Source organism: Blennius ocellaris (assembly GCF_963422515.1).
Source record: "Blennius ocellaris genome assembly, chromosome: 9".
NCBI lineage: Eukaryota > Metazoa > Chordata > Actinopteri > Blenniiformes > Blenniidae > Blennius > Blennius ocellaris.
In genome coordinates this window covers 12522701-12547169 of record NC_137658.1, presented here as the reverse complement: position 1 = coordinate 12547169, position 24469 = coordinate 12522701, and the positions used below count along the sequence as shown (strand labels likewise).

The 24469-nt window shown below is 42.6% G+C and overlaps 1 protein-coding gene across 9 annotated transcripts in view; it reads right to left on the bottom strand.

The window, feature by feature from the left end:
- Positions 1 to 3943: 3943 nt before the first annotated feature.
- The window catches only part of nlgn3a (neuroligin 3a), a gene marked incomplete at its 3' end in the record, with an annotated part of 95540 nt that continues 75014 nt past the window's right edge, over positions 3944 to 24469 (bottom strand). For all 9 annotated transcript variants that reach the window (XM_080502595.1, XM_080502596.1, XM_080502593.1 and 6 more), the window contains 2 exons: positions 16599 to 17388; positions 3944 to 4799 (listed from right to left, as the gene is read on the bottom strand). In XM_080502595.1, coding sequence (XP_080358721.1) covers positions 3944 to 4799; positions 16599 to 17388 — 1646 coding nt within the window. The remainder of the gene's footprint in view (positions 4800 to 16598; positions 17389 to 24469) is intronic.

Below are 24469 nucleotides of genomic sequence, written 5' to 3'. Positions count from 1 at the left end.
TTGATTCATATCCAGACTTAAAGGCTCAGTTCACTCAAATTACACCCCCTCCATTAGAAATGGAGGTGCACTTTAAAAAATACCCCCCCCCATGTCACCATAATTTTGTTACCTTTATCAGCAAGGTGTCTTTGCAAATATTAAATAACAGGCCGATAACAGCAGGTGCAGGAATATGAATTTTGTTCGTGGTGTGAATAGCATTTTAAATTATATTCAATCTATAAATGCAAAAGAACAACTCTTGTTGTAAATTTGTCGCCAAACAGCTGCTTATTCACACACCCAGCAGGGGTGGAGCAACATTGGCATTTATACAGAGAGATGTTTTAGGCAGCATGTCCAACATATTGCATCTTTTTAATGGAGGAACTCCACTATATAATACCACTTTGTGGGTCTATCAGTGATTCGCTTCATTTGATTAAAAAAAAAAAAAAATAACCAAGAACTTTTTTTGTTGGATCTTTGATAGAGAAATAATCCCTTGTGTGTGTTGTGTGGATTCCAGAGTAAATAGTTCAGCTATAAATAGATGCTACATCCATCTTCTCTGCTTTATTCAATGCCGGGGGTTGGGGCCAGTCCCAGCTGACGATGGGTAAAAAGCAGGGTAGATCCAAGAGAGGTCAGCAGTCCATCACAGGACAAACACAGAGAGACAGACAGACAACCACGCACATGCACACACATTCATACCTATAGGGCAATTTAGAGCCACCAATTTATCTTTTTAAGTTCATATTTTTGGACAGTAGGATAAACCAGAATACCTGGAGAAAACCAGGAGAATAGGCAAATTCGAAACAGAAGGGTCACTCAGCCTAACTGGGACGTGAACCTGGGAACTTCTGGCGATGAGGCAAAGTGCTCATCCATAAGACTGGCCTATTAGTAGTCCATTTCTCACTGTGACTCAACTCTGCTCACCATTGTGCAGATCTAGATGTTTCAGTTACATTATTTTTTTTCCTTCAAAATATATGAATGAACTGAAGTGCCAGCAGAAACTTTATTTTTCAGACCTTGGCATGTAAATCTACACTTTTCACCTTGTTTGATGCCATGATAGGTTAATGTATGAAACAAAATCTTTAGCATCCAGATCAGGAAAAGATAGAATATGCAGGGTTACCTCTGGGGAATAAAAAAAAAAAAAATCTTGTTGAAATGTCATCAATGTTTGTTGATTTTCTACCAGAAAAAGACTCTGTTGACTAATATTATTGGTACAGAGACAAATTTGCCATTTCTCAGTCTTTCGTAAGCAACGAGACATTATTAAATGTTCCTGTGCGTACGAGACAGCTCCAGGTGGAATTTGACTGCTTGTTTCATTCTGAGTGACTGTAGCTCGTTTATAGACGGTGGCTGATTATGAGGTGAACCCCACACAAGGCAGGAAGAGCAAAAACAAGATGACTCATATAGATCAGTCTCTGAGCAATTTCCCCTTAAACAACCCAGCCTCTCTTTGCTGCTACTGGCAGGTTTGGTGATGGGCTGACTGGCCTGTGCTTCTCGCTTTGCTGCGTCTCCCAATCACTGAATACCAGAGAATGCGGTAATGGCGCACTTCATAAAAATTGTTGAGTCTACGTACATGAAGTATTGAAGAAATGCATTGCTGATCTGGGATCGCTGGTCGGGTCACATTACGGCACTTCCACGCAACGCAGGAAACAATCTGTGCCATGCCAAGATGCTTAATGAAAATTGTCAGTTTTACTCCCAGAATCAATAACTCCGGTTTTGTCTCTGAGAATAACACATAATGGAATGCAATGCGAGTACATAAAGGCAATCTCTTCACAATTTCCCATATCTGCAACACTACTTTGCATGAATTACAGTAAAATCTGGAGTTATGCTGAAGAGGTGCGGTGGAGAAGAGGAAGTCCTAGGGGGTGGGGGGAGCCTTGCACTTGCTGCAAGCATAGTTCTTCTTTAACTTGTTCAAAATGGATATCATTGAAAAAAAAAAAAAAAAAGGTTGAAAGGACCTTTGATCAAGTGAGGGGGAAAAAAAGGTTAGTGAAACTTTATATTTTTAATTTTTTTACAGTTTTAATTTGGCACATGGCACAATCAGCATGTATGCATCTGGTATACATAAATAAATATTAAATATTTTATACATAAATATACATATAGAGCTCTTACAAAGACACCTCGGGTGGTCTTGGCTTGGTATGTTTCAAATGATCAAATCACATAGAACGTCTTTGCGTTGGTGCTTTTCAGTCTGAACAGTGTTTTAATTGCTCTGTAAGTGGGAATGATATCTCCATAGAAGCCCTATACATATATGTATGCATGCCCATATTTATATATATATATATTCAAAGAAATACAAGTGTGCACTTATGTAGGTTTATTCAGTGCAAACAGGCCACTGTCTGCTCTTTAAGAGGAATTCTTACAAAGTCAATGGAATCATGTCAGTTAGTTCAGTTGAATCTTTAGCTATTTTTTTTTCTCTTACACATAAAATAATAGATTTATTTTGTAATCTTTAAGCAAAAAAAATTAGACATATATAACTTTAAAAATAACAAAAGTGCTATTTTGCAGACAGACACCCAGAGACACAGCAGAAACACTACTGGTGGTGAATGAAAAAATATCAACAACATGAGAAAGTACTCAGCCCCCCAACCCCCCCCAAACCACACAATATAACAAAAGAAAGACATAAAAAAAACAGGTGCACACACACACACACACACACACACACACACACACACACACACACACACACACACACACACACACACACACACACACACACACACACACACACACACACACACACACACACACACAACCAGCACACTCGTTTACTTTCTGTCGCACACAGATTCGCTCTCTCACAACTCTTGCATTTGCAAGTTCCGACAATACGTCTCTTCCTTTATCTCATGTTCGGGACCAACGCTTGCACAAGGCTAACGGGGAGTCCTTTTCACACGCACCCAAACACACAGGTGCTCCTAAGCAGCATGTGTACGTGCACACCTTGTGGAGATAATATCAGATAGCTTAACAGATAAATTGGCTGTAAAAGATGCACTTTTTTTTCTTAACAAAACAATCACAGTAACATAGTATTTATCTCTGCTTTCTCATTTTCCAGCAAGAGTTGTCCCAGACAAATCATTTCTATATGAACAGAAAAAAAAAAATCATTTGTGTGGCTGTTGTGTGGGTATGCAACAGAAAAGAAAAAAGAATGAGTTGCCCCGAATGGGTTTGAAATCTCTACATCTGCATATCCTCTAGTTTCCCATCCTGGATTCAGTCTCTCATCTTTTCAGTCTCATCTGCTTGTAACACACTCCACATAGAATAGTCTCAGGGAATAGAAATAATGACAAAAAAGAACAAGTTTCGTAAGGCATCGAAACAAAAAAAGAAAGAAAGAAAAGAAAACAAAGCAATTAAAAACATTTTGCGAATATTGATGTAGAGGCCATTGTTCTGGATGTGTCTCCCGTAGGAGGAAGGGATGGGAAATAAAAAGCACTTCTCTTTGTTTTTGTTATGAATTCAAGAAAAAAAACTGTTGATATCTCCTCAGTCTGCTTAAAAAGGCTTTTAAAATGATTATTTTAGAAAAAAACACTGCAGAAGGAACCCCCCCTCCCCAATCAGGAGAAGGAAAGCAGTTTGATTTTGGCAGCTCTGCACAACTTGACATCCATAGAGAGCTCTCAGCAACTCTCCTCGTAGTAAAAGTCCAGTTAAATCTCCTCACGTTTTAATCCGTCTCCTGCCCTTCCCCTCCCCTCCCCGTCACAGACCTTCCCTTCCCTGTGATATTTATAAAACACAATTCTCTCCTCCATCCGTTCGTCCTCATGCTCCTCCTTCTCCACCCCGCCGCCTCCTTCGCCTCCACTGCCTCCGCCGCCTGCGCTGGCTGCCCCTGGCCTCCTTAAAGCTATACGCGGGTGGTTGAGTGGGAGTGCGGCAGGCCGGTGGAGTTGAAACCAGTTGTGAAGGTGTTGTAAGGGTGCAGGTTGGGCATGCCAACCAACGAATTGGGGATCATGGTGATGGTGTTGGGGGTCATGAGGGGGATGTCGTCCGGAGAACGCCGCAAAGTAAGTGTGTAGTCGGGCAATGAGGCCAAGCGCAATGCCCCCTCATTGCTGTTGCCCGCCTCACACTCGTGGTGCGTCTGGTTCATCTGCAGTGACATGATCTCCTCTTCGGGCGCGTGGTGACCGATGTCGTTGGAGGTGGTCTGGCGCTGCGGGCTGGGTTGCCCGTGGCCTGAGTCCTGCCGCCGCTTGTCCTTGCGGTAATAAAGGGCTGCAAAAGCGAGGACATTGAGGAAAAGGAGCGAGGCTCCCACTGCGATGGTGACACTGAGCTCTGTGGAGTAATCTCGCGGGTTCTCTACCACTAGGGGGCCTGTCTCCTCATCGTCGCTCCAGGAGTCTTTGTCCTCGCTGTTATAGGCCGGGGACATGGGGGGCCGCTTGGTGTTGAACGGCCAGTTCTTCCCGTTGGGCCTCTTGGTGGACAAGGTATTCTGTGTGGTCTCTGGCGGGGGCACTTTGGTGGTGGTGGAGGTGTAGTGGAACATGTCATGGAGGTTGTACAGGTGGGGCACTAGGTGTTTCCAGAAGGCCACTTTGGTAGCACGGTAGTGGTCGCGCACACGTGGCTTCAGACCGATGTGCAGGTACAGCTGGTCCTGGGGGTTGTACTTGGACCAGGCCACCTCTTCAAAGCGGTTTGCCTTGGTGTGGATGAACTTGGTGTCCTGTGGCACCGGTTTGTTGGGATCCCTGGGGGCAAACAAAGAGACAGACATAATTGACTGTTAAATGAGATTCTGACAGTGCATTTAATAATTCATGCTTTGACATTCGTGTTGGGATGGAGGCACAAACAAATAATATAAAGAAAACCTAACTGTTGGGGCTTTTGGTGTGAAAAGGGTTCAGCTGGTGGAGAGATTATTGATTTTACTTAGCTGAAATTCACAACAGCAAAGCTCAAACCCACATCAGCCAACAACTGGAGTTAATAATTGATACATTGGTGTATGCTGTTGTATAAGTCACACGTCGGGTAACTGAATCAACTCATTACTTTTTTCACCCTTACAGCGGGACCTCGGTCCTTTCCACCATTGCAGCTTATCTTTTTGGGCATAATGTGCCTGTCTGTCTCAACCTCCCGTCTTTCCAGAGATGTTCTTAATTCAGTTGTGAGGCAGCCCACCCACAAAATCCAGGGCAGAGGCTTTTAAAGTAAACACATATGAATAAGTCAGCAGGCTTTAGGGCTCGCGTCAGGAGGCATCTTGTTGTTGATAATCCAGCGCTGGTGGAGCTCCTCTGCTAATTGCTCAGGGAAGGCAGCACAGTGTGCATTGGCATCCAGTGTACTGATGTAAAGTGGACCATATTAATCAGTACACTCAGGAAATTGTAGAGCCGTGTTTGGGTGTGTGTGTGTGTGTGTGTGTGTATGCCTGGATATGAGGACCCTCGCGTGCCTAAGACGGAAAGTGAGAGACAAAAGGGATGTGTGAGCATGTGAGACTGAGCATGAGGAAGGAAGATGGATGTCTCTGGATGCAGTACCTCTTTTGAGCTACAGAGTTCACTGTTCCACTTTTCAGTTTTTGACACGTTGCCTCAAATGGTCAACCATTTCAATTACAGTGAAGCTATTGATTTATCGAGTGAATTAACATATAGCAATCTCCAAGAATCACACAACTCTTTGCTGCTGTACAATGTCAGTGGTTGGAGTTGTGTGGCCCGTGTGTATTGCTTTTGGTCCTGATGAAATGACTTTCTGCTGAGAAATCTCAGGCATAGTCATGCAGCCTTGAAAACACAATAACTGCAGCAATGTTTAAGCCGTGCTGCTGCACGGAGGCAAGGATCTGCGCGACATTTCACTAAATGTCATGAAATATCCCTTTGTGGGTCTGATTGCAATGTCAACGACAATGAAAGTTCAAATTTAGACGGGGTTTGGGGGATGTGGTGAATACATTCTGTATTTTATTTTTCATTTATTTATATTTACAGACTGCAAAGCCACCAGACATGGCGAGGGGAGAACTAAAAATCATGCCAGAAGAATTCACCCTCTATCCTCTCTCCTGTTCGTTTCTCTGCTGTCAATTTTTCTTTTTCAGGTCAGTGCTTTGGGGAGAGGTGAGAGAGAGAGACAGAGTGAGGGAGAGACAGGCAGGGAGGTAAAACAAATTGAGATGGCTGGAGCTGAATCCCTGGACCTGGGCTGGTGTCAGCAGAGCAGCCCGTAAATAACCTCTTTTATTAGGCCCGTAATGATCCCCAATGAATATTGACAGCTGGACTATGATGACTTTGTAGCTGAATATCAGTAATTAAGTTTCAAAGGAGCGGGTGGTGGAGGTAAGGTCATATTGATCTCCCCGTGCGCAACATGCCAGAGAACAGGATGTCAATGAAGCAGGCTGGGACGCGGTTGTCTGCAGCCTGCTTGCTTCATGAATTCTCACAGCGGTCTTGCTGCCATCCAACTCACATGCAAGCAAATTTTCCCCCCACCCCCGTCTGCCACACTCGAATACATGCACGCACATGACAACGATGATTGAGGTCAGAGCTGTCTCCGTTAATGGGGATTCTGTATTTCTATAACACTTCAAATGCTTTTCTTTCAGCGGCGCCAATTTCCTGAATTGTGATGGTAAGAAACTGCAAAAGGCACTTGCAGATCTCCGACAATCCCTGTGTGCAGGTGAGCAGGGGAGCGGCGGTGCAGAGGAGTTAGAAAAGCTCTTTGGTGGCTGGCTGGTTCAGTGCAAGTGAAGATGAATAATTTAAGGAACACAAAGAAATCAATGTGGCATCTTTAGTTAATTTGATTTGCCGCATTAGAGAACAACTGGCTGCCTTATCTAATTACACACACATATGCTTGGGTAATTGTTCCAAAGTCAATAGTAAACAGGCTACATTCCTTTGAACAATTCCTACCACTGCTGCTCAACTTTCTGGGCCGCTTTGTGGCTTTGAAGTTCTGCCCTGAGCTGTGGAGTCAGAAGGAACGATCTGAACTGGGTCTCTGTTACGCAGTGTGGTGAAGGCTGTTATTTTGCCCTGCTCTATTTGCACTGGAGCTTCCCGGTGCTGTTATGTGATGCAATGTAGTCAGATCCACTTTTATAATGTTTTGGCTTCTGTAATCCTCACTTGAGTTTTCTGCAGGTGCCCAACGATCTGAATAATCTGCAGGAAATAGAAGCAAGTCACCTTTTAACATCTATACTACATGAGCCAACCCAATAGTCCAATAATGAATATTGCAAGAGAGAGGCAGACGGGATCTACTTTTTATCTCCATGTGTATTTGAGAACAAAATAATATAAAAAATTTATATTGATACACACACACACAAAAAAAAGATTGCAGTCGTTCTTTGTGTCTGTGGTCAAAGTTACAGTTTCATATACCCCAAAAATAATGAGCTTCATAAGCCTGGGTTTTTAATGTTTGCGAATAATAAATAATGAAATAAACTTAAAAGGAAACTGTAACGTCATAATGCCCTGAAGATACTACAAAGATTCATTTTTTTTTTTCAGTTTTAAATATTCAATACAACTCGCCTTTGGATAAAACAAAAGCATGAGAGGAAATAACTGTGACAGTGTTTCAAACCGTCACAGTGGAGCTATCTACTGGAGTTTGCCCCGTGATATTGTCTCATAACATCACAAGATGACATGGTGAGTCACTCTTGGATCTTGTTTTTGTACTTGAAATTACAGTAGTTCTGGAAAAGACCATCGACAACGTCCCAACCTGCTTTTAGCACAGTCTCTGATGTTGACGTAACCCAAAAGTCTTCAGTGGTGTAGCTTTTTTATTGAAGCAGCCATTGGAAAAGTCCAGAATTTAAGTCTCACACTCAATTTGCAACATTTCTGTCCCACCAGTGAATAAACAGCTCTTAATGCTAATATAGCTTACTGTGCAACATTGGTGATAGTATAAAATGGCCAACCACTGAATACTGCCGGTGGGTGCATTCATCACACAAGTGCGTCATTGTGCGGATCCGTAGTGCCTCACCAGGGCTTCTGGGCCCGAAATAAGCACTGTAAGTGGCCTCAGTTTGCAGTTTATTGATATGGGGTTCAGATTTGTTACAATGGCTACTAGCTCAATTAGCTGCCCATCATTTACACGAGAACAATTCTAATGGATCTTTTGTGAAGGGAATGACTATACAAATCTGGCAGGATCACACTTCAAATGGCATTCACATATGCTTTTATCCCAGATAGCTTTGCTCACAATAGAGCTGAGCAAGCTATCCCATTAATTAGCTAATGTCAAATTTTTCACAGCAGAACCATGACAAAAATGTCGAATTATTAATACCAAATGTCGTATTAATAAAAAAAGTTTCAACTTTGTCAGTTTTTTCTAAATACAAACAAATGAGTATATATATCTTTAACTTAATTTAAACTGGTTTTGCTGTCTTATTACCAAAATAAGAAATTGTTTGATGATATAAAAAATTCCAAGATTTTTCTTTATACAATCTTTACAAATCATCAGAGAACCAACCATCAGCAAACCCCATAAGTGGGGCACCATATCCTGATGGCAGGAAGTAGATTATACACACTATACCTTGAATTCTAAAGTGTTTTTTTTAGGAGGTCTGCACTTTTCTTATATTACCTACAATGACTTTGAAATCAGTTGATTCTAATTGCAACTGATCACAGAGCAGAAATTATATGACACAATGAGGAAAAAAACACATCTAACCAATAAAATATCGACGAGTCTGCTGATCAAGTTTGGCCTTCAAGCCTTAAAGGAGTGAACGCTAAATGGTTTTCATCAAGGATAAATAATGTAAAAAAGGTATTAAAAACGGTCTTAACCCGTCAAGAAGCTTCCTGCAAGCTGAAAATTAAAATAGTTTGGTGGGTGGGTGGACAGCCTGTCCCTATTCATTTGATGAGCCTGAATACCCTCAGATTAAAGCTGACACTGCACTTGAACCTTGCAGTCATCATATCATTTCACGTTCCAGCATTAAAACAGTCAGGTGAAAAAAAAAAAAGAAAAAAGAAAAACTCAGAAAAGCCCTTTGTTGTCCAAACACCTCCGGAGCTCAATGTGTGTGCTCAGCTCCAGAGCAAATGCCTGCTTGTGACTTGCATGAACGGCCCTGGCGTAATGTGATGTTTGTGGTCCTGTTGGGCTCTTACAGCTCCGCTGCATTAGCAGATAGCCTGCCTCCTGTCAGACTTGCCTAATCTGGATGGTCATTGAAGCTGTGGCTGGACTCCCAGGCAGAGGAGGGGGATTATTACACCCATAAAAGCAGGCGTTTTAATGGCCTTTCAGATTTCCTCTGATGTGTTCATATGGCTGTGGTGCTATAAACCATCTCATCCATCTACGCCTCGCCACACCCTCCCAACCACAGTGACCTGCTGACCCCGACTAACCTTGACCTGTCAAGCATGTTTAAGTGCTCCCATGTGTTTGTGCCGGTGATTGACTGGGAGTATGTGCACACATGCTTCGTCTCATGTCTGTCAGCCTGCGTACCTGTGTGTTTCTAGGGGTCTTTGCCTGTTTGTGAGCCACAAATTGGACCACACAAGTACAGCACTTCAGCGCAAGACATGTCACATTTTACAAAGCTGTACATGCACTGCAGTGATGACAATGGGCCTCTCTTGGGTGATAAAAGAGAAAGCCTTCTGTGAGTGTTAAACGGCGTCTCTATAAGACACTCTGCCACCTGCATGACAGATACAACTCGTGGCTCTTGGCTCTACCTGCACATGTAGCAGATTGGGACCTGGGTTCATTACCTATTCTGAGCCCTATCTGCGAGCACTGATGTAAAAGGTAGATAAGGGGGGAAGAATGAATATCATTTTCTTTCTTTTTTTCATTTCCCATGTACCTCCTTCCCCTTTTCATCCTGATGTAATTTGAAGCGCTTGAATGATCATAGACCTAGCCATCACCAAATCTGGAAAGACACGTTTAGGTGCCCTACGGCTGAAGACAAGAATCTATTTTCACTGCACTCAAGGTCTCTGAATTCTGGGCCGACTATGGCTTCTCAACGTAAAACAAGCAGCACACATTAATTCAGCAGCACTGATGCTAATTTTGCTAAGCTTCAAAAATATGCAAAGTTGACGCCTGTTTTTTTTATTTATTTATTTTTAGTTATTGTTCCTACTGCTGTGTAACAAATTCATCCCCTGCAGATGTTTATCTTCTTACCAGGTACACAAAGTCAGAAGCTAATTGTGATTTTCAGTCGAGCAGAAGGTTACCAAACACCTCCCTCTGCCATTCTGTTTCGGATTTTTCAGAAATACACTACAATCTAGATCTGTTTGTAGATTTTGTCTCGGTACAGTGCAAAGGGGCAACTTCAGCACTGAGCAGGCAAATCATCGGGCTGTGCTCTTTTACCCTTCATGTGGTTGCACGCCGGGGCACAGGGCTGAATGATGCGTGGTTCATATTTAATGGCAGCCTTCGGTTCAGCAGGCTAAGTGATGCAGGGCGAGGCGCTGTGACTTTGGGGTGTGGGGAAGTGCTGGAGGACACTGCTCTCAGACCACTCCTTACTATAGATGCCATTGATTTGTTTGATTCGATGAGTGACAGCAAATACCACATCTCCCTCTCCCCGACAGCACCGACCCTACACAAACTCTCTCACTCTTTCAACCAATTAGAAACTTTCTATTTAAACTTAATTGCTACTCTTGGTTATGTTACTTCTGATTACAATCTGTCAGCCACTTACTTATAGATGTGCACATGTAGATCTACTTCCTCTTCTTCCCCCTCCCTTGCCACCCTCCTCTCATTACATTCAGCACACAGCATGGACACCGATCAATGGCATCCAGCCCCCTTAACAAGGCACACTTCCTTACCTTCTCTAATGCAAATCAGAATATTGGCTAGAAATCTCCCGTGAAGAGAGTGCCTATTTAATGGAGTAGGTAGGTGACTGTCAGGGGGCTGTGTTGTTCCACAACGCAAACATTAAACTGGCTCATGGTGCAGGTTAAGTTGCCTCCAGCGGAGGAACAGGGGAAAGAGTGGGGATAATCGTGAGAAAGGACAAGGAGGGAGATCAGGGAAGAGTGATGTAACTGCTAGACAGCTGGGACGAAAAAAAAAAAAAAGGCTGAATCTCCACTTGAATGAGGTCAGACGGGAGAAACGGCTGATGTATATGCATTGTTAATCCTGCAGAGGAGGGGTGCTCGATTGACAAGCGGGAGGGAAACAAAAGAAAAACCAACTAGCGGTGTTGTAAATCATAGTGTTGGCTTTCCAACTGCACTGTGGACACACTGTAGTCACCTCAATCTACATTTGTTTGCACGGCAGGCACTGTCACTAAAACAATCAATATTGCATATTTTAGCTTATATTGTGAGTGTAATACATGAGTAGATTTTTCTTTTTTTGTATAGAATAATGAGAACTAGAGGGATGGAGGAGGAGTGGAGGAAAATGAGGGGAAAAAAAAAAATTCAACACATGACAGCTCTGCTCTTTAACTACCTCGCAAGGCCCTGCACAGCATGTGGCTGAGCTCGTGCACCGAACAGCGGAAATGAGCAGCAGCCGGAATGTAAAAAAAAAAAAAAACAAGAAACGAGAAGATGGACCAACATATTTATAGCGCTAATGATATATAATGATTGATCTTTTCCCGGCTTTTCATCATTCTGTCTTTTCTGAAGTGTTCTGCCAGTGTTTTTGTGCATAGTCACATTTGCCGCACTTCCTTGAGCCGGCGAAGGAGTCGCAGCATGTCAACGTGCAGCAAAAGTTTTGGGGAAAACTGTTCAGTGGAAGTTGTTGTGGCAATAAGGTGCAGGCCAATTAGGTCTGTCAATAGTAAAACAAAAGTTGCAGCCAGAAAAATATCTTGGACTTGAGTAAATCCCCGGCTTCTGCAGCATCACTGACTCTCAGGAGAGAACAGCCTCATAGAGGAGGCGCACGCTCTCGCAATCACAACCACACATGTGCACATGTGCACACACTAAGAAGATTTGACAACGTGCACTCTCTGTATGCTTTTATGCTTCACCGACGCTGATGGAGGAGGGAAAAAAAAAGGCATGGGAAGGGATTTGCCCTGTAAAGATGACACATGAGAGCCAGGGACAGAAAGAGCTTTGGGGGGAATGCTGCTATGATACACACTGTTGACATGCAGCCCAAGTGTCTCAACATCGTGTCACACATGTTTCTACAGCCGATTTAGAGACAGGGGCAGGAAGTGCAATCTGGGTCAGTTCATTACGAACATCTGGAAGGGGAGCGGGAGCTGCTTTGCAGATAGAGGCAAGATGGCTGTTGGATGGGCCACGAAGGCAAATGGAATTCAACTGGGTCTTAATTAAAAGTATGTCCACTGGAGCCAGATTGTGCTGGGTGGTGTTGGAGGAGAGATCTATATCCCCTAGTATAGTCTAATAATGAGAAGAATGAACTTCAGAGACTGTGGGAAATGTCTCACATCCTCTTTCCCCCCTGCAGAGTTCATGGTAGATTCCTTTACATGTGGTGTAGAGTAAAATTACCCTTCAGAGCAAAGCAGCACACCGAGTTTTTTTTTTTTTTATGCTCCCATCTAATCCCAGGCTCTTTACCATCTGAGTGCCTAATTGTGGTTTGCCTGTAATCCCCTTGTCTGGAATTATGCCAAGGCGACACACCACAGGAAAGATACTACCCATAACATGATGAGCACTGATCCAGATCCAGTTTATCCTCTTGCAGCTCCGCTCCTAATCTCAATCAATCAGTGACGTGGAAATCTACAAAACTGACATGCGGTCAGCAGTAAAGTGCAATTTGTTGTTTCTGTTTTTGCCATTTGCCAGGGTGAAGGCCAGGTTAGCGTTACAGCATGCTTAGTGTCCGTGCTGTCATGATGAACTGGAGACAGACGGCCATCATGCAACGAAATTAATTTCACTGACGCGAGATCCAAATTGAGATCACTCCAAGAAATAAGTGCATGCATTTAAACCATGGAATTAAACGTAATAGCTCCTATATTCATCTGAAGCATCTGCTACAATTACATTTTGTTATATTCTTGTCCACATTTACTGGTATAAAGCAAGTACCATATTTTCCAGACTGTTCAGCGCATCTGGATATAAGCTGCACCAGAAAAAAAAGAAAAAAAAAAAGTATATATATAGACCGCACTTGACCATAAGCTGCAGGTCTCCACGTTGTAATAGGGCAGGAATTTCATTTATTAAAATATTCATATTTGAATCAATTCCAGCAAATCTGTCTTTCATAGTGCTGGAAATTCCTGCACACCGTGCTGTTTGTGTATCTCTGTTGATAAAGTATTTTATCGGTTAATTGCTGATTGTGATTCTGAGGAGGAAGATTTGTCAGCCACGATGTCCAGCGGTGGGTTTACGTGATGCACCTGAACGCATCACTCACGGCCATCAGCTGCTGGAGTTCAGGACCACAGAAAGCAGCAGAAGACGAGGTCACGAAGCAGAGACGCTCAAAACAGCATGTATCTACATGTGGAAGTAGAATCTGGCGGCATGAAGCCCGTTAACCCGTAAAAATTCATAAATTTGCCGTGTCATTTTATAAGAGGCAGGGTTCAAAGCGAGTGAAAAAAGTAGCGGCTTTTAGTCCGGAAATTACGGTAATGCAAGATGTGGGCTTGGTATAGTTCAATGTGTTGAACTTAGTTTATGAAAAACTGTCCCTTCTTCACAGAGGCACATATACTTTAAGTTCTGCTGTTTTCTGACACTACAATATAAGAATTTAATATACTCAGAGGAAATACACTTACAACTAACGGGGAGCTTTTTCTAAACCCATGAGAAAAAAAAAGTGGCATCACATTAATCTTGTTTTTTTATGTGTGAATAGTGAAATGCTGTTTTGCTGCCACAAGATAGCAATGTGTCACTAATGCACCTGGACCGCATATCTTCCTCGGACCTACACAACCCTCACCAGATGGGTGTGTTACTCTAAAAAGATGCTTGTATTTAGATGAGTGTATTTGGATGAGGAATTAAAAACTGTGTTAATCGCAAAGTAGCAAAGACACTTGCTCCGCTCTTGGCATCTCTTTGCTGGGTGTAAACAGAAGCCGCTTTCTTTTCTCATAACAGCAGATAATTTTCCTGACAGGACAACTAATGAATTCCATCTGTATCGACAAATTGCAGCTTTGTATCTGTTGACACAAGATGGCTGCCGGGGAGAGAAGACAGCTGTTAAGTCCAAGCATCGTTGATGGACCTCAGTGTTTTCCTTAAGGAGCCAAAACAGCTGACATCAGTCCATCTGCACCGGGCTGCCATTAGCAGTTCAAGGTTCTCGCGGGCAGATGAGTGAAACGTAAATGCCACCTGACTGGACAGCAGATGATATAGAGACAGATAGAGAACAGAACAAGATTTCAGACAGCATCCCATTCGAGATGGGATCAATACTTCTCTGGTTAAGGCATTGGCAAATTAAATTTTAGTTGTTAAAAATGATTACTAGCAGTCACACAAAATGGCCATGCTTTGTGATGTGTGTGTGTGTGTGTGTGTGTGTGTGTATGTGAAATTGAGCATGGTTGGAAGCACGAGTCACCCTGGGCACGAGTGATCGACTGGGTCCAGGCCGAGGCAATCAATACAGCCGAGGGCAAGAGTTTGATATGCCTCCCTGATAAGTCTTTGTGTCTTCTGGGTCTTGGCATAATAGAGCATGGATAGTATTTCCAGGCAAACACACACGCACACGTACACGCACCCACATACACACATAAGTGTACAGAAAGGCAGGCAGCCATGCACATACACTCAACCCAAACAGTCAGCCAAGCACGAAGAGCACAGCACACATTCTGGAGGAACATTTAATCTTCCTCCGATTCAATATGTCTCAGGTTTTCAGACTGAGACCCAGGAAGTCCGGGCAAAAATGTCTCAGTTGAAAAATGCCTTTTCTGTCCTGCACTATCAATTGTGGAGTTTCCTTTTTCCTGCAGCTCCTTTTCAGTAGAAGTGAATTTAAAAGGGCAGAAATAGATTATTTCCTGCAACTTTCTAATAGTGAGTGTGTTACTGTGGAACTGTTGGTTTTACTTAAACCACCAATTTAACTCGATTTAAGTTGGCTTATATATTCAATTTAAACGAATCCAAACCAAAACAATAGTGTGATAATCACTTGAAACTGTGATATTTGCTCATCCTTAGGATTTACAGTGTTTTCAATGTTATGATAACTCATAAATAAATAAATAAATAAATAAATAAATAAATAAATAAATAAATAAATAAATAAATAAATAAATAAATACATTAAATACATACATACATACATACATGCATACATACATACATACATACATACATAAATAAATAAATAAATAAAGCCAGCCAGTGTGCAAAACCCATCACTACAGCCAGTCAAAACCCAGAATGTGTCAATATCTTAAATGATTCAGCTTCAGGCCAAGGAAACATTCACCAAATGAAACAACTGAAATATTAATGTCGAGAGTAACATGCTTGAAGTTGCAGGACTTTTACAGATTTAAAAGCGTTCACTAAATTTAGACCCAGGCCAAACAATTTCATGCAGTACTGCTAAAGGTTAATCTCAAATTTGTGAATGTTTTTACATTCGCTGTCAAGTGTGAGGATCCTGTGTTAACTTTATGTATACAGTCCGTGCATGGACGGAGCGAGACCACCACAGCCCTTCACCAATTCACACATTCCTCTTGTGGGAACTGTTATCTGACTAAACTGATCAAATTCTGATCGTGAGATGAATAATTTCACAGAGGTTATGACACTCAGGATGAATATATCCTTCATTTTATGGTCGCAATAAGGGCAAGAGCTTATTCTTGGAGATTTTGTAACTTCTCTCTGGGGGAGGAGAAGTCGGATACTAAAGTTCTGGATGCATAACTTTTGAGTGTTTATTACTCAATAAATGTGAAGGAGACACTTTATTTTTCAGTGTCACGAGTTCACTGGGCAACCTGTGACCAGAGCAGAAACCAACGCTGACATCAAAATCTAATTTGCTGTCCCTTTTTATGACAAACAGTTAATAGTTTGTGACGCAGACTATTTGATGCATGTGCAGGATGATTGATGTACCATCTGGTCGAGAAAACAAAGATGGAACGATGGAAAAAAAAGAGACTTGAAATTGGTGTTGCCAAGAATACTGTTTTTCGTTCCATCATTTAAAAAATCAATTAATAATGATTCATCCTAATATAAAAAAAAGCAACAAAAATCCCACTCAGGAGTGTTTAAGATAAATCATATTCTACATGTTAGTGGAAAAATTACTTTGTGATTAAGACAGATGTGATGTTAATTCTCTCTGATTGAATAATGATTACTTGAAGCTGGTCAATATGAATTTACATAAGTTAATTAATTCCAAAGCAATCATAAAAAGTAAGCCCCTTAACCTAGTTTAATTGTGAAAAATAATCGAAAATAAAACACAGCAATTTTACTCACCCGGTCTTGGCAAAGTTGGTCCAGTAGGTCATGACCACAGCACTGAGCATGACATCGTTCTTGGAGAAGTTGCAGGGGAAAAGGTCAGTGGGTCCTATCATAGGGATTCCAAAAACGTACGGCACCTCGTCCCCGTGAGCGGCGTCTGACCAGGCGGGTTTCATCAGGCTCTGGCAGTGGTGGTAGAAGGCGTAGAAATAGGTGGGCGAACCATAGCGAGCGTGCAGATCGGCTGTCACCACCGACGGCTCAACCCACTGGTGATCGGTAAAGAGGGCCACCAACGTCTTTCGCCGGGTCTCTGGATTGTCCCTGTCTGCCCAGTCTGTGTACATAAACTTGATGGTTTCCCTCAATGTGTCCTTGCCTTCTGGGTACCCATACAGACTGTCCACGAAATCAGACACAGAGAAATCAAAGTCGTTTCCAGACACGCCGTCCTCTGAATCCACCACGTTCTCCACAAAGCGCAGCCCCTCACCCTGATTGACCCCCAGCATGATATCATAGTTCAGGAACTCGCCCTGCTCCATCAGGATCTCCGGGTCGTCGGGGATAACATCACCATCGATTACAGGTCCAAAGGCTACGTGATACCTTGCAGGTTGTATGTCCTGTTCCACCAGCTCCCTGGAGCTCTTTTTCCTCAGACAGTCCACCATGTCTGACGTGTCCAGGACATTACAGCCCACCTTCTCAGCGAGGAGACGTGTGTACTTGACCGGCTGGTAGTTCACTGCCCAGCTGGAGAGGGCTGACCCGCTCTGAATGATGGCTCTGTGGAAAAGACCTGCACAAGGACACAGAAAAAAAAGAAAAAGGATGATGTTTAGAGTGTCACTATCACACAGGATAATTCAGTTATGTTCTGTGATAGTTGTTAATTTTGTTGCTGCCATCATGAAAAGGGGGCTGTCGGCTCCGCAGTTGATAAGAATAACAGAGGCCAGACGAAACAACCCTTGTTGCCACACAGAACAATAATGGAATCATTGCTGTGATAATGAATGTGCTGATGGCCTAAACTCACAGACAGAGGAAGGAATCAGCACTCTTGTCTGTCATCTACTCGTCTTGCATCCATCTCTATGTGCTCTCTTGTTAATAAAATCTGTGTATTTGTCAGGAGCAGATGCTGCGTGTACGGTTCTAAAAGTTTCAGTGCAAACAGCGGATGAATCAAAGATAGTCAACTATTCTACACCCCAAAATACATTAATTCCCTTCCTTGGATGAAATGCACTGCATTGATATGAGTGTTTAATATGTGAACCTTGTTGACCATTCCTTTCTGGTGATAATGTACTTTTTAAGGTATCATAAATTGGCTGAACCTCAAACACTGCAATTACAGTCACAGATGCTCCATTTTGCAGTCATTACACACATAGTACCTCTGCCTCCATTATGACTTACATAAGTTTAAAGCCTTTTTTTTTTTTTTCAACCTGAAGGATCACTACATTCTAGATACGTTTGTGGGTGGATTGTTAAAAATAAAATTAAACTTTTACTTGCTACATTTGCAGAAGGAACTGTGCTGCACATTTTCACCTGGCAATATAATAGTGGCACACCATGAAAAGAGACCAAGCTGAGCAGAGGAGCGTGGTCTTCTGCTTGTATTTTTCAGAAATAGGCACGAGTCGAAGTGAGAGACAACAGATCATGTAATATGCGTCTCTACATTGGGTGTTTGTGTGTGGGTGGTCTTTGAAGAGAGTGGGGGTCAGAAAACAAGACGAACAAATCTTCGGTCTCATGGGGGCGCGCTCACAAATTAAATTACATAGCTGCAGTGCAGTATGAAAGAAATCTGCAGTGACTCCTAACCATGGGGAAGAGCTCTAAAAAAAACCAAAACAAACCTAATTTCTTCATAAATAATTGAATTGTGTTCCCTTAAAACAAACAAACAAAAAACAAACAAAAAAACCCACCTCCTTTAGACAATACAGTGTCCTGGGTGGTCCTGCCTCATGTTAGTGGCTATGCTTTGTGATCCCTGCCTTGAGAGCTCATCTCTCTATTCCATATATTTTTCTAATTCACAAATGCTGTTTTACTGATCTCAAAGAAAATCAGAGGTGAAGCTCCTACCACTTGACCATGCTGTTTTATAGCTTGTAGCACTGCCGCTGCCAAAGTCAAGAAATTCCACTGAGCTGATGATATTGAAATCCCCAGTATATAAAGTACTCCCGAAATGTTAAAAAAAAAATGTCATTAGATGATCCCATATTCAAACCACAAAGACTAGCAGGAGAACACAGACTCCGTTTGTGATATTTCAGCGTCGGTGTGGGTGGCTGTGTTGAGATCTTTGTGTTTATGAGGTAAACAGCAGACTTAAGTGCCAGATATATCACTATGGTAGTCTTAATCAGAGGCGACGGGGGGCTTATTTCTTCTTGGCGAAGACGAAGTGTTTATTTTCAGAGCTATTTACATTTATTTGTTTGCAAGTAGTAAGTAGAATTAATGTGTCTGGGTGAGTGAACTGCAAAATGTTTCTGTGGTGAGTGTGTTCACTTGTGTAAGTCACATTGTTGTGTATCTGAATGACGATTTTTGGGAATAAATGTGTCTGTTGGTGAATTTTGATACATGTCTTGGAATACGGTTTTGTTTCACTGTTTCTCAGTGTATGTGAGCATATTTAATTTAATTGTTTCTGCAGCATATGGCTCTTTCCACGTGGATGGGACCATCAGGTTTGCCCTGATGCTGCCCTTCGAGCTGTCCTGTGGGTGTGCGTCTCTGCAGGATGGTGGCCTGTGCCGTGTCCCAGGGAGCGGAAGCAGATGTCGAGGGTTTCACCCACTTGAAAGCATTAGAGGGGCAGTCACAAGATGAAAGATGGCCGCTTGGAGGCAGAGGGATGGGGGCTGGGGGGGGGGGGGGGGGGGGGGGGGGGTCGGGGGCTGGGGCTTAATCTTGACATCCCTCCCTTCTTTTTCCTCCTCCAGCCTCCCTTTCCTCTCCCCCTCACTCTTTAGTGGTGTTGCCTCCCTTCACATCTCAACTCAGATTGCAATGTGCGAACAGAGCCAGTCATGGTGCAGGGAGTCTGTCCTGAATCCCAATGCTGCCAGCCATGCCACAGCCACTTTCTGAACGTCTTTGATCAGAAGTTGCTGTAGGAAAACGTTTGCTCGCAGAGGAGTTCCTGTGATTGCCAAGACGATTTGACAGACATACGTATATCAAATCCATTTGCGGTAATTGAGGAGTGGCTCAAGGAGCCTGAATGTAACTTGGCCCCATGTATACCTGCACCCTGAACTAACAGATGGCCTGCTGCCGAGCCAGGTTGACACTCCTGGATTTATCTCCTGCTTTGGCTGATGAAAGGGAGGAAGAGTGACTGAGGCTTTACTATTGTTTGTTGAGGAACGTATAAATCCAGTGCACATGAGCTGTCACTGGACCGATAAATATGTATTAGAGCTGTGTGTGATGAGCCCCACTGAGAGAGGAAGCTCACTGGGGAAGGTCAGAGGGAGAAGCGAGAAGAGCACGGGCTTTATCAGACACTGAGGGAATCCACTAATTATCCACACTGGGAGCTGTACATGTGTGTGAGCTCATGTGTGTGTTTATACGTGTGCTGACTTTGATTGATAAGGCACAGAGATGATGAATAGACCGACAGACGACAGGCATCATCATGATGGAGGTTAACCATTGTTGACATTGTTTTGTCTTCCACATCCATTGTGACATCGATGTGGCACACGGTTACTCACTCAACATCCGAATGAATTAAACAGGGAGCGCATGATGCAACGACGTCAACATGTGTGCCACATTCATATCGAGCATGTTTTACTTTGTAAAAGCAACAGATAGCCCTATCATTATCTGCCGGTGTTTGACATGCGAGAACCCGACACCCAAACTGTGAGCAGATCCATCAAATCATAGCGTCGCTGGCAGATTGAGGTCACACTGAATTATGACTGGAGCTCCAAGGTAATCATTCATCGGGCCGCTGCTAAAATGCTGTTGCGTTGCTCTACAGCTGCATCTATACTGTGGCTTGGTGACCTCGACCATTCGACCCTCACCAGACACTCGTTAAACGGGCATGTGATTCAGGCCAGGGATTGGTGCAGAGGCTCGTGAAGATAATTCACAGATGATAAGTTAAAAAAAAAAGGTTTGACCTTGAGGAAATGTTGACTACTGCATTGATCAAAGTGTGATACACACTAACACACCCACAGGCTACGACAAACACAAGTTAAATCCTGATTTTGGCAATAGCATTACGAATGAAACACTAATTCCCATAGATCTCAACTTTAGGTGACCAACTTTCTTTTGTGGAGTGGATAACCTTTTGCTTTATTTGTCATTATAGTTTAAAACTATAGTAATTAATACTAATTCAAAAATGCACAAAAAGGTTACGGGCAACTCACAATTAATTTTGAGCCAATACATGTCTATGGATCACAAAAGCCTTATCAATGGATCCTCCTGGATAAGGGTTAGGGTGCACCAATTTCCTCAACTGTCGCCACTCATATATATTTTATGTTTCAGTCACTTAACCACTGGTAGCAGTGTGAAAATGCTCTCTGCCAATCACTGTGTAGCCAGCGGTGATGATGTGATTTGTTGTGATCAGTGAAGGGCTGATCATGGAAGCGGATTCCAGTAAAATGGCCTTGTAGCATTCACATTTCCAGGATGCTGATCAGATGTCTCATTGTGCACCCCTGACTTAAATCCTTTGGGGTCCTGAAACCTCCAAAACCTCTAAACATGGCACCTATGCTGAAAACCAATGACCCAATACTGCATCATCACAGAGAAGACATGATGGGCACCTTAAAAAAAAGGGACTTAATGATCTGGAACAGCTGGCAAAAATATGTTTGAGCATTATGCAGTGAGTTCCCATGTGTGACTGTAAAACACATCCTGCAGCATGAACACAAACCCAGCAGTGTTATTAAACAAAGAAGGGAAAAAGAAGTTGATATAGTGTAACAACCATCAGATGACCTTGAAAGTTTGAATTGAGTGAGTCTAATTTTTGGGGGTCATTGTAAGTTTCCTAACAATATTCCACATGACATAAACAGCTAATAGGGGTGAAAAAAATGTCAAGGAACCAAACCTAATCAAAATTCTTCACACATACATAAAAGCCATAATCGTGGCCACAGGGACATGTATTTCTCCCTTTTTTTTTTCTTTCTTTCCGACAACTTTGAGTTGATATCAGACTTGCATTTTCATTGCCTTCAATCTTTTCCTCCGCTCCTTTTTTCCACTCTTTTTTTTTTAACACATTCTTCCCGTCTCTCTTTCTGAGGGACCATGCTGAGTCGTTCCCTGCTGATTATAAGACATAAGCCTGCGTTCAGCGAGGCTTGAATCCTCTGAGCCATCTTACCTCCAGCGTCTCCTCACTGTTAGCAAATCTCCACAGACTGGTGGACGATGCAGAGCCCCCTCAGATGCAAACATCTCCCTCCGTCTACAGTCAAACTGGGCTAGTACTCAGTTGGACACATTCGATAAATGTTGCTCTGGCTTTTGCTGAATTTCACAGACTTTTTTATTTTTTTTTAGCAATGTTTTTATTCCCTCGTAATTCCCATCTCCTCGCCGTTACTGTTTTTAGTGAATTATTTACAGTCCTCTTGGAGAGAATATTTCAAATTAGCCTAATTGTATATCCAGATCCACTTGCAGTTTTATAACACTTGGTTAATGCTGTCTCCATGGCTACAGCCTACAGCCTGCACTTAAACACGAGTGCCTCTGGTCTGCTCCTGCATTAGTTCGTGGCTAATTTCACACTGGTCTGGCAGCCTTGAATTAACACCGACATTGTTTTTTTTGGGGGTTTTTTCTTTTAATTCCAGGAAAATGCCAAACACTGAACTTGTCATCATCGTAATGGTGATGACAGAAGAAGGCAATATGCAGTATTTCATGGATTTATTTAGGCAACGGAGGTTTGTGCACACACATGAACACATTTTATATATTTAAAATGGTGTTACATTAAAGTATTCACCAAGAAACGTTTAGAAATGTAGGTAAAACTACAATTACATAGCACGATTAAGTGCAGATTATACTGATCAAATACATTGACGATTTGTTTCTTTGAGCTTTTATTACATTTACCTGACTTATCTTTACTCTGCAGCAGATTTACTCTGGACTAGCTTACAGTAATGACAAAAAAGTCTACAGGTTATCTGCCAGAGTATGTGTATCTTCCTTCCAGGACTGGACTGATTCGTTTTATACTGACCGCCAACACGCCAAGTGCACTATTGCCTATTTTGCAGGAAACCTTTAGCCTATCTTACATTACAGGTGGTGTTGAAGCAAAAATTCAAGTGAAGAGCACTGGGCTCGGAAACAAAAGAAGTGCTCTGTTTGCATTTCATCATGTCCATAAAGAGGCTGACTCTGAGGGGGCCAGTGTTTTCATCTATCAGTGTGAGACATGCTTCATGCCAGCCCTATATAATGTTGTTTGAAGCTGTTGGTCTTCTGCTCCAGCTTCTGTGGAGACTGCCTGCTAGCCTGCAGGCTGTGGCTTAGGCCAGATAAAGAGTTTGATCCATGAGTGTGGATGGATAGAAAGAGGGAGGGAGGGAGAAAGCAGAACAGAGGAGGGTGAGAGGCAAAAAGAGGAGAGTAGAGGAGGGATGGGAAACATGAAGGTATTAGTGAATGGAAGACAGGAACTCGGAAAATAGCAGGAGGCGAGTGGGGAGGTGGGGAGGGGAGGGGGGAGGAAAGGAGAGGAGGGGAGAGGATAAATATGACCCCATTGACAGGCTGTACCCAGGTTTAAGGATCGATGCGCATCTGAGCCAAGCGAGTGTGATATCTTCTACTAATCACAACGTGACATCCACTGGTCAATACCGCACACTCCAGGCCTCATCATCACACATGCTGACCTCCCTCTGTCTGCACGCACAGCACAACAGGGCCACCGCACTTCCTTGAACTCATCAATCTGGCTGCTAATCGCTGACGAGCGCATCACACCTGAGTCAAACAGTATTTTTGTACTAATTCTCAGTTTAATTTAGCCTGGGATTGGCATGGGTGAGGTTTACTACTCTGGGACATTTCAGATTAGTGCACGTTGTCAGTAAGGCAGATTACGTTATCATTTTTCTTTGTGATTGTTGAAAGTTTTTGCTGCTTCTGTGTTGTATTGTGCAATATAACAAATTGGATCTGACATTCCCAGCAGAATAATGCTGCCATTTACTTGAGCATCCTATGTGATCCAGCCATGGGGCTCACAAATGAAAGCACAAGCTTAAATACACATGTACCCACTCACTCATTACAGGCTAAGTAACATCTTTTTGACACGTGAATGAATGTTAGGGCAGCTTTTAAGTAATTACCAGAAGCCAGAAATGTACATGGAAATGTATTTGATGGATGAAACAATCACATTCACAATTAACTCTTTTTTCCCCCATTGACATTCTCAACAAAAAGCAATTCAGTTTATGTAGTAAATAGAGAGAGAACATTATCGACATATGTTCAACAAAGTAAGAAAAAGATCACTCATTCATTTCATATTATTTTCAATCGTAAATCAATAAAATACACGTCCCTGCACTTACATTTCATTTGGTTGTTTCTTTGATGTTTTTCTTGCAATGATCTGTGCACTTCTATGACATGTATGTATGCATGCCCACACACTGAATTGATTTCTTTTCTTCTCTCCCCTTGTGGCCGCCCCGCCACACCAAGACAAACAGAGAGCCTGCATGGTGAATTTTTCCATTTGCACTCATGCATGTGTCACTAATGCTGCAGCCTCTGAAAAGCAGAGAACACTTTCTCTGTGTCCTTCG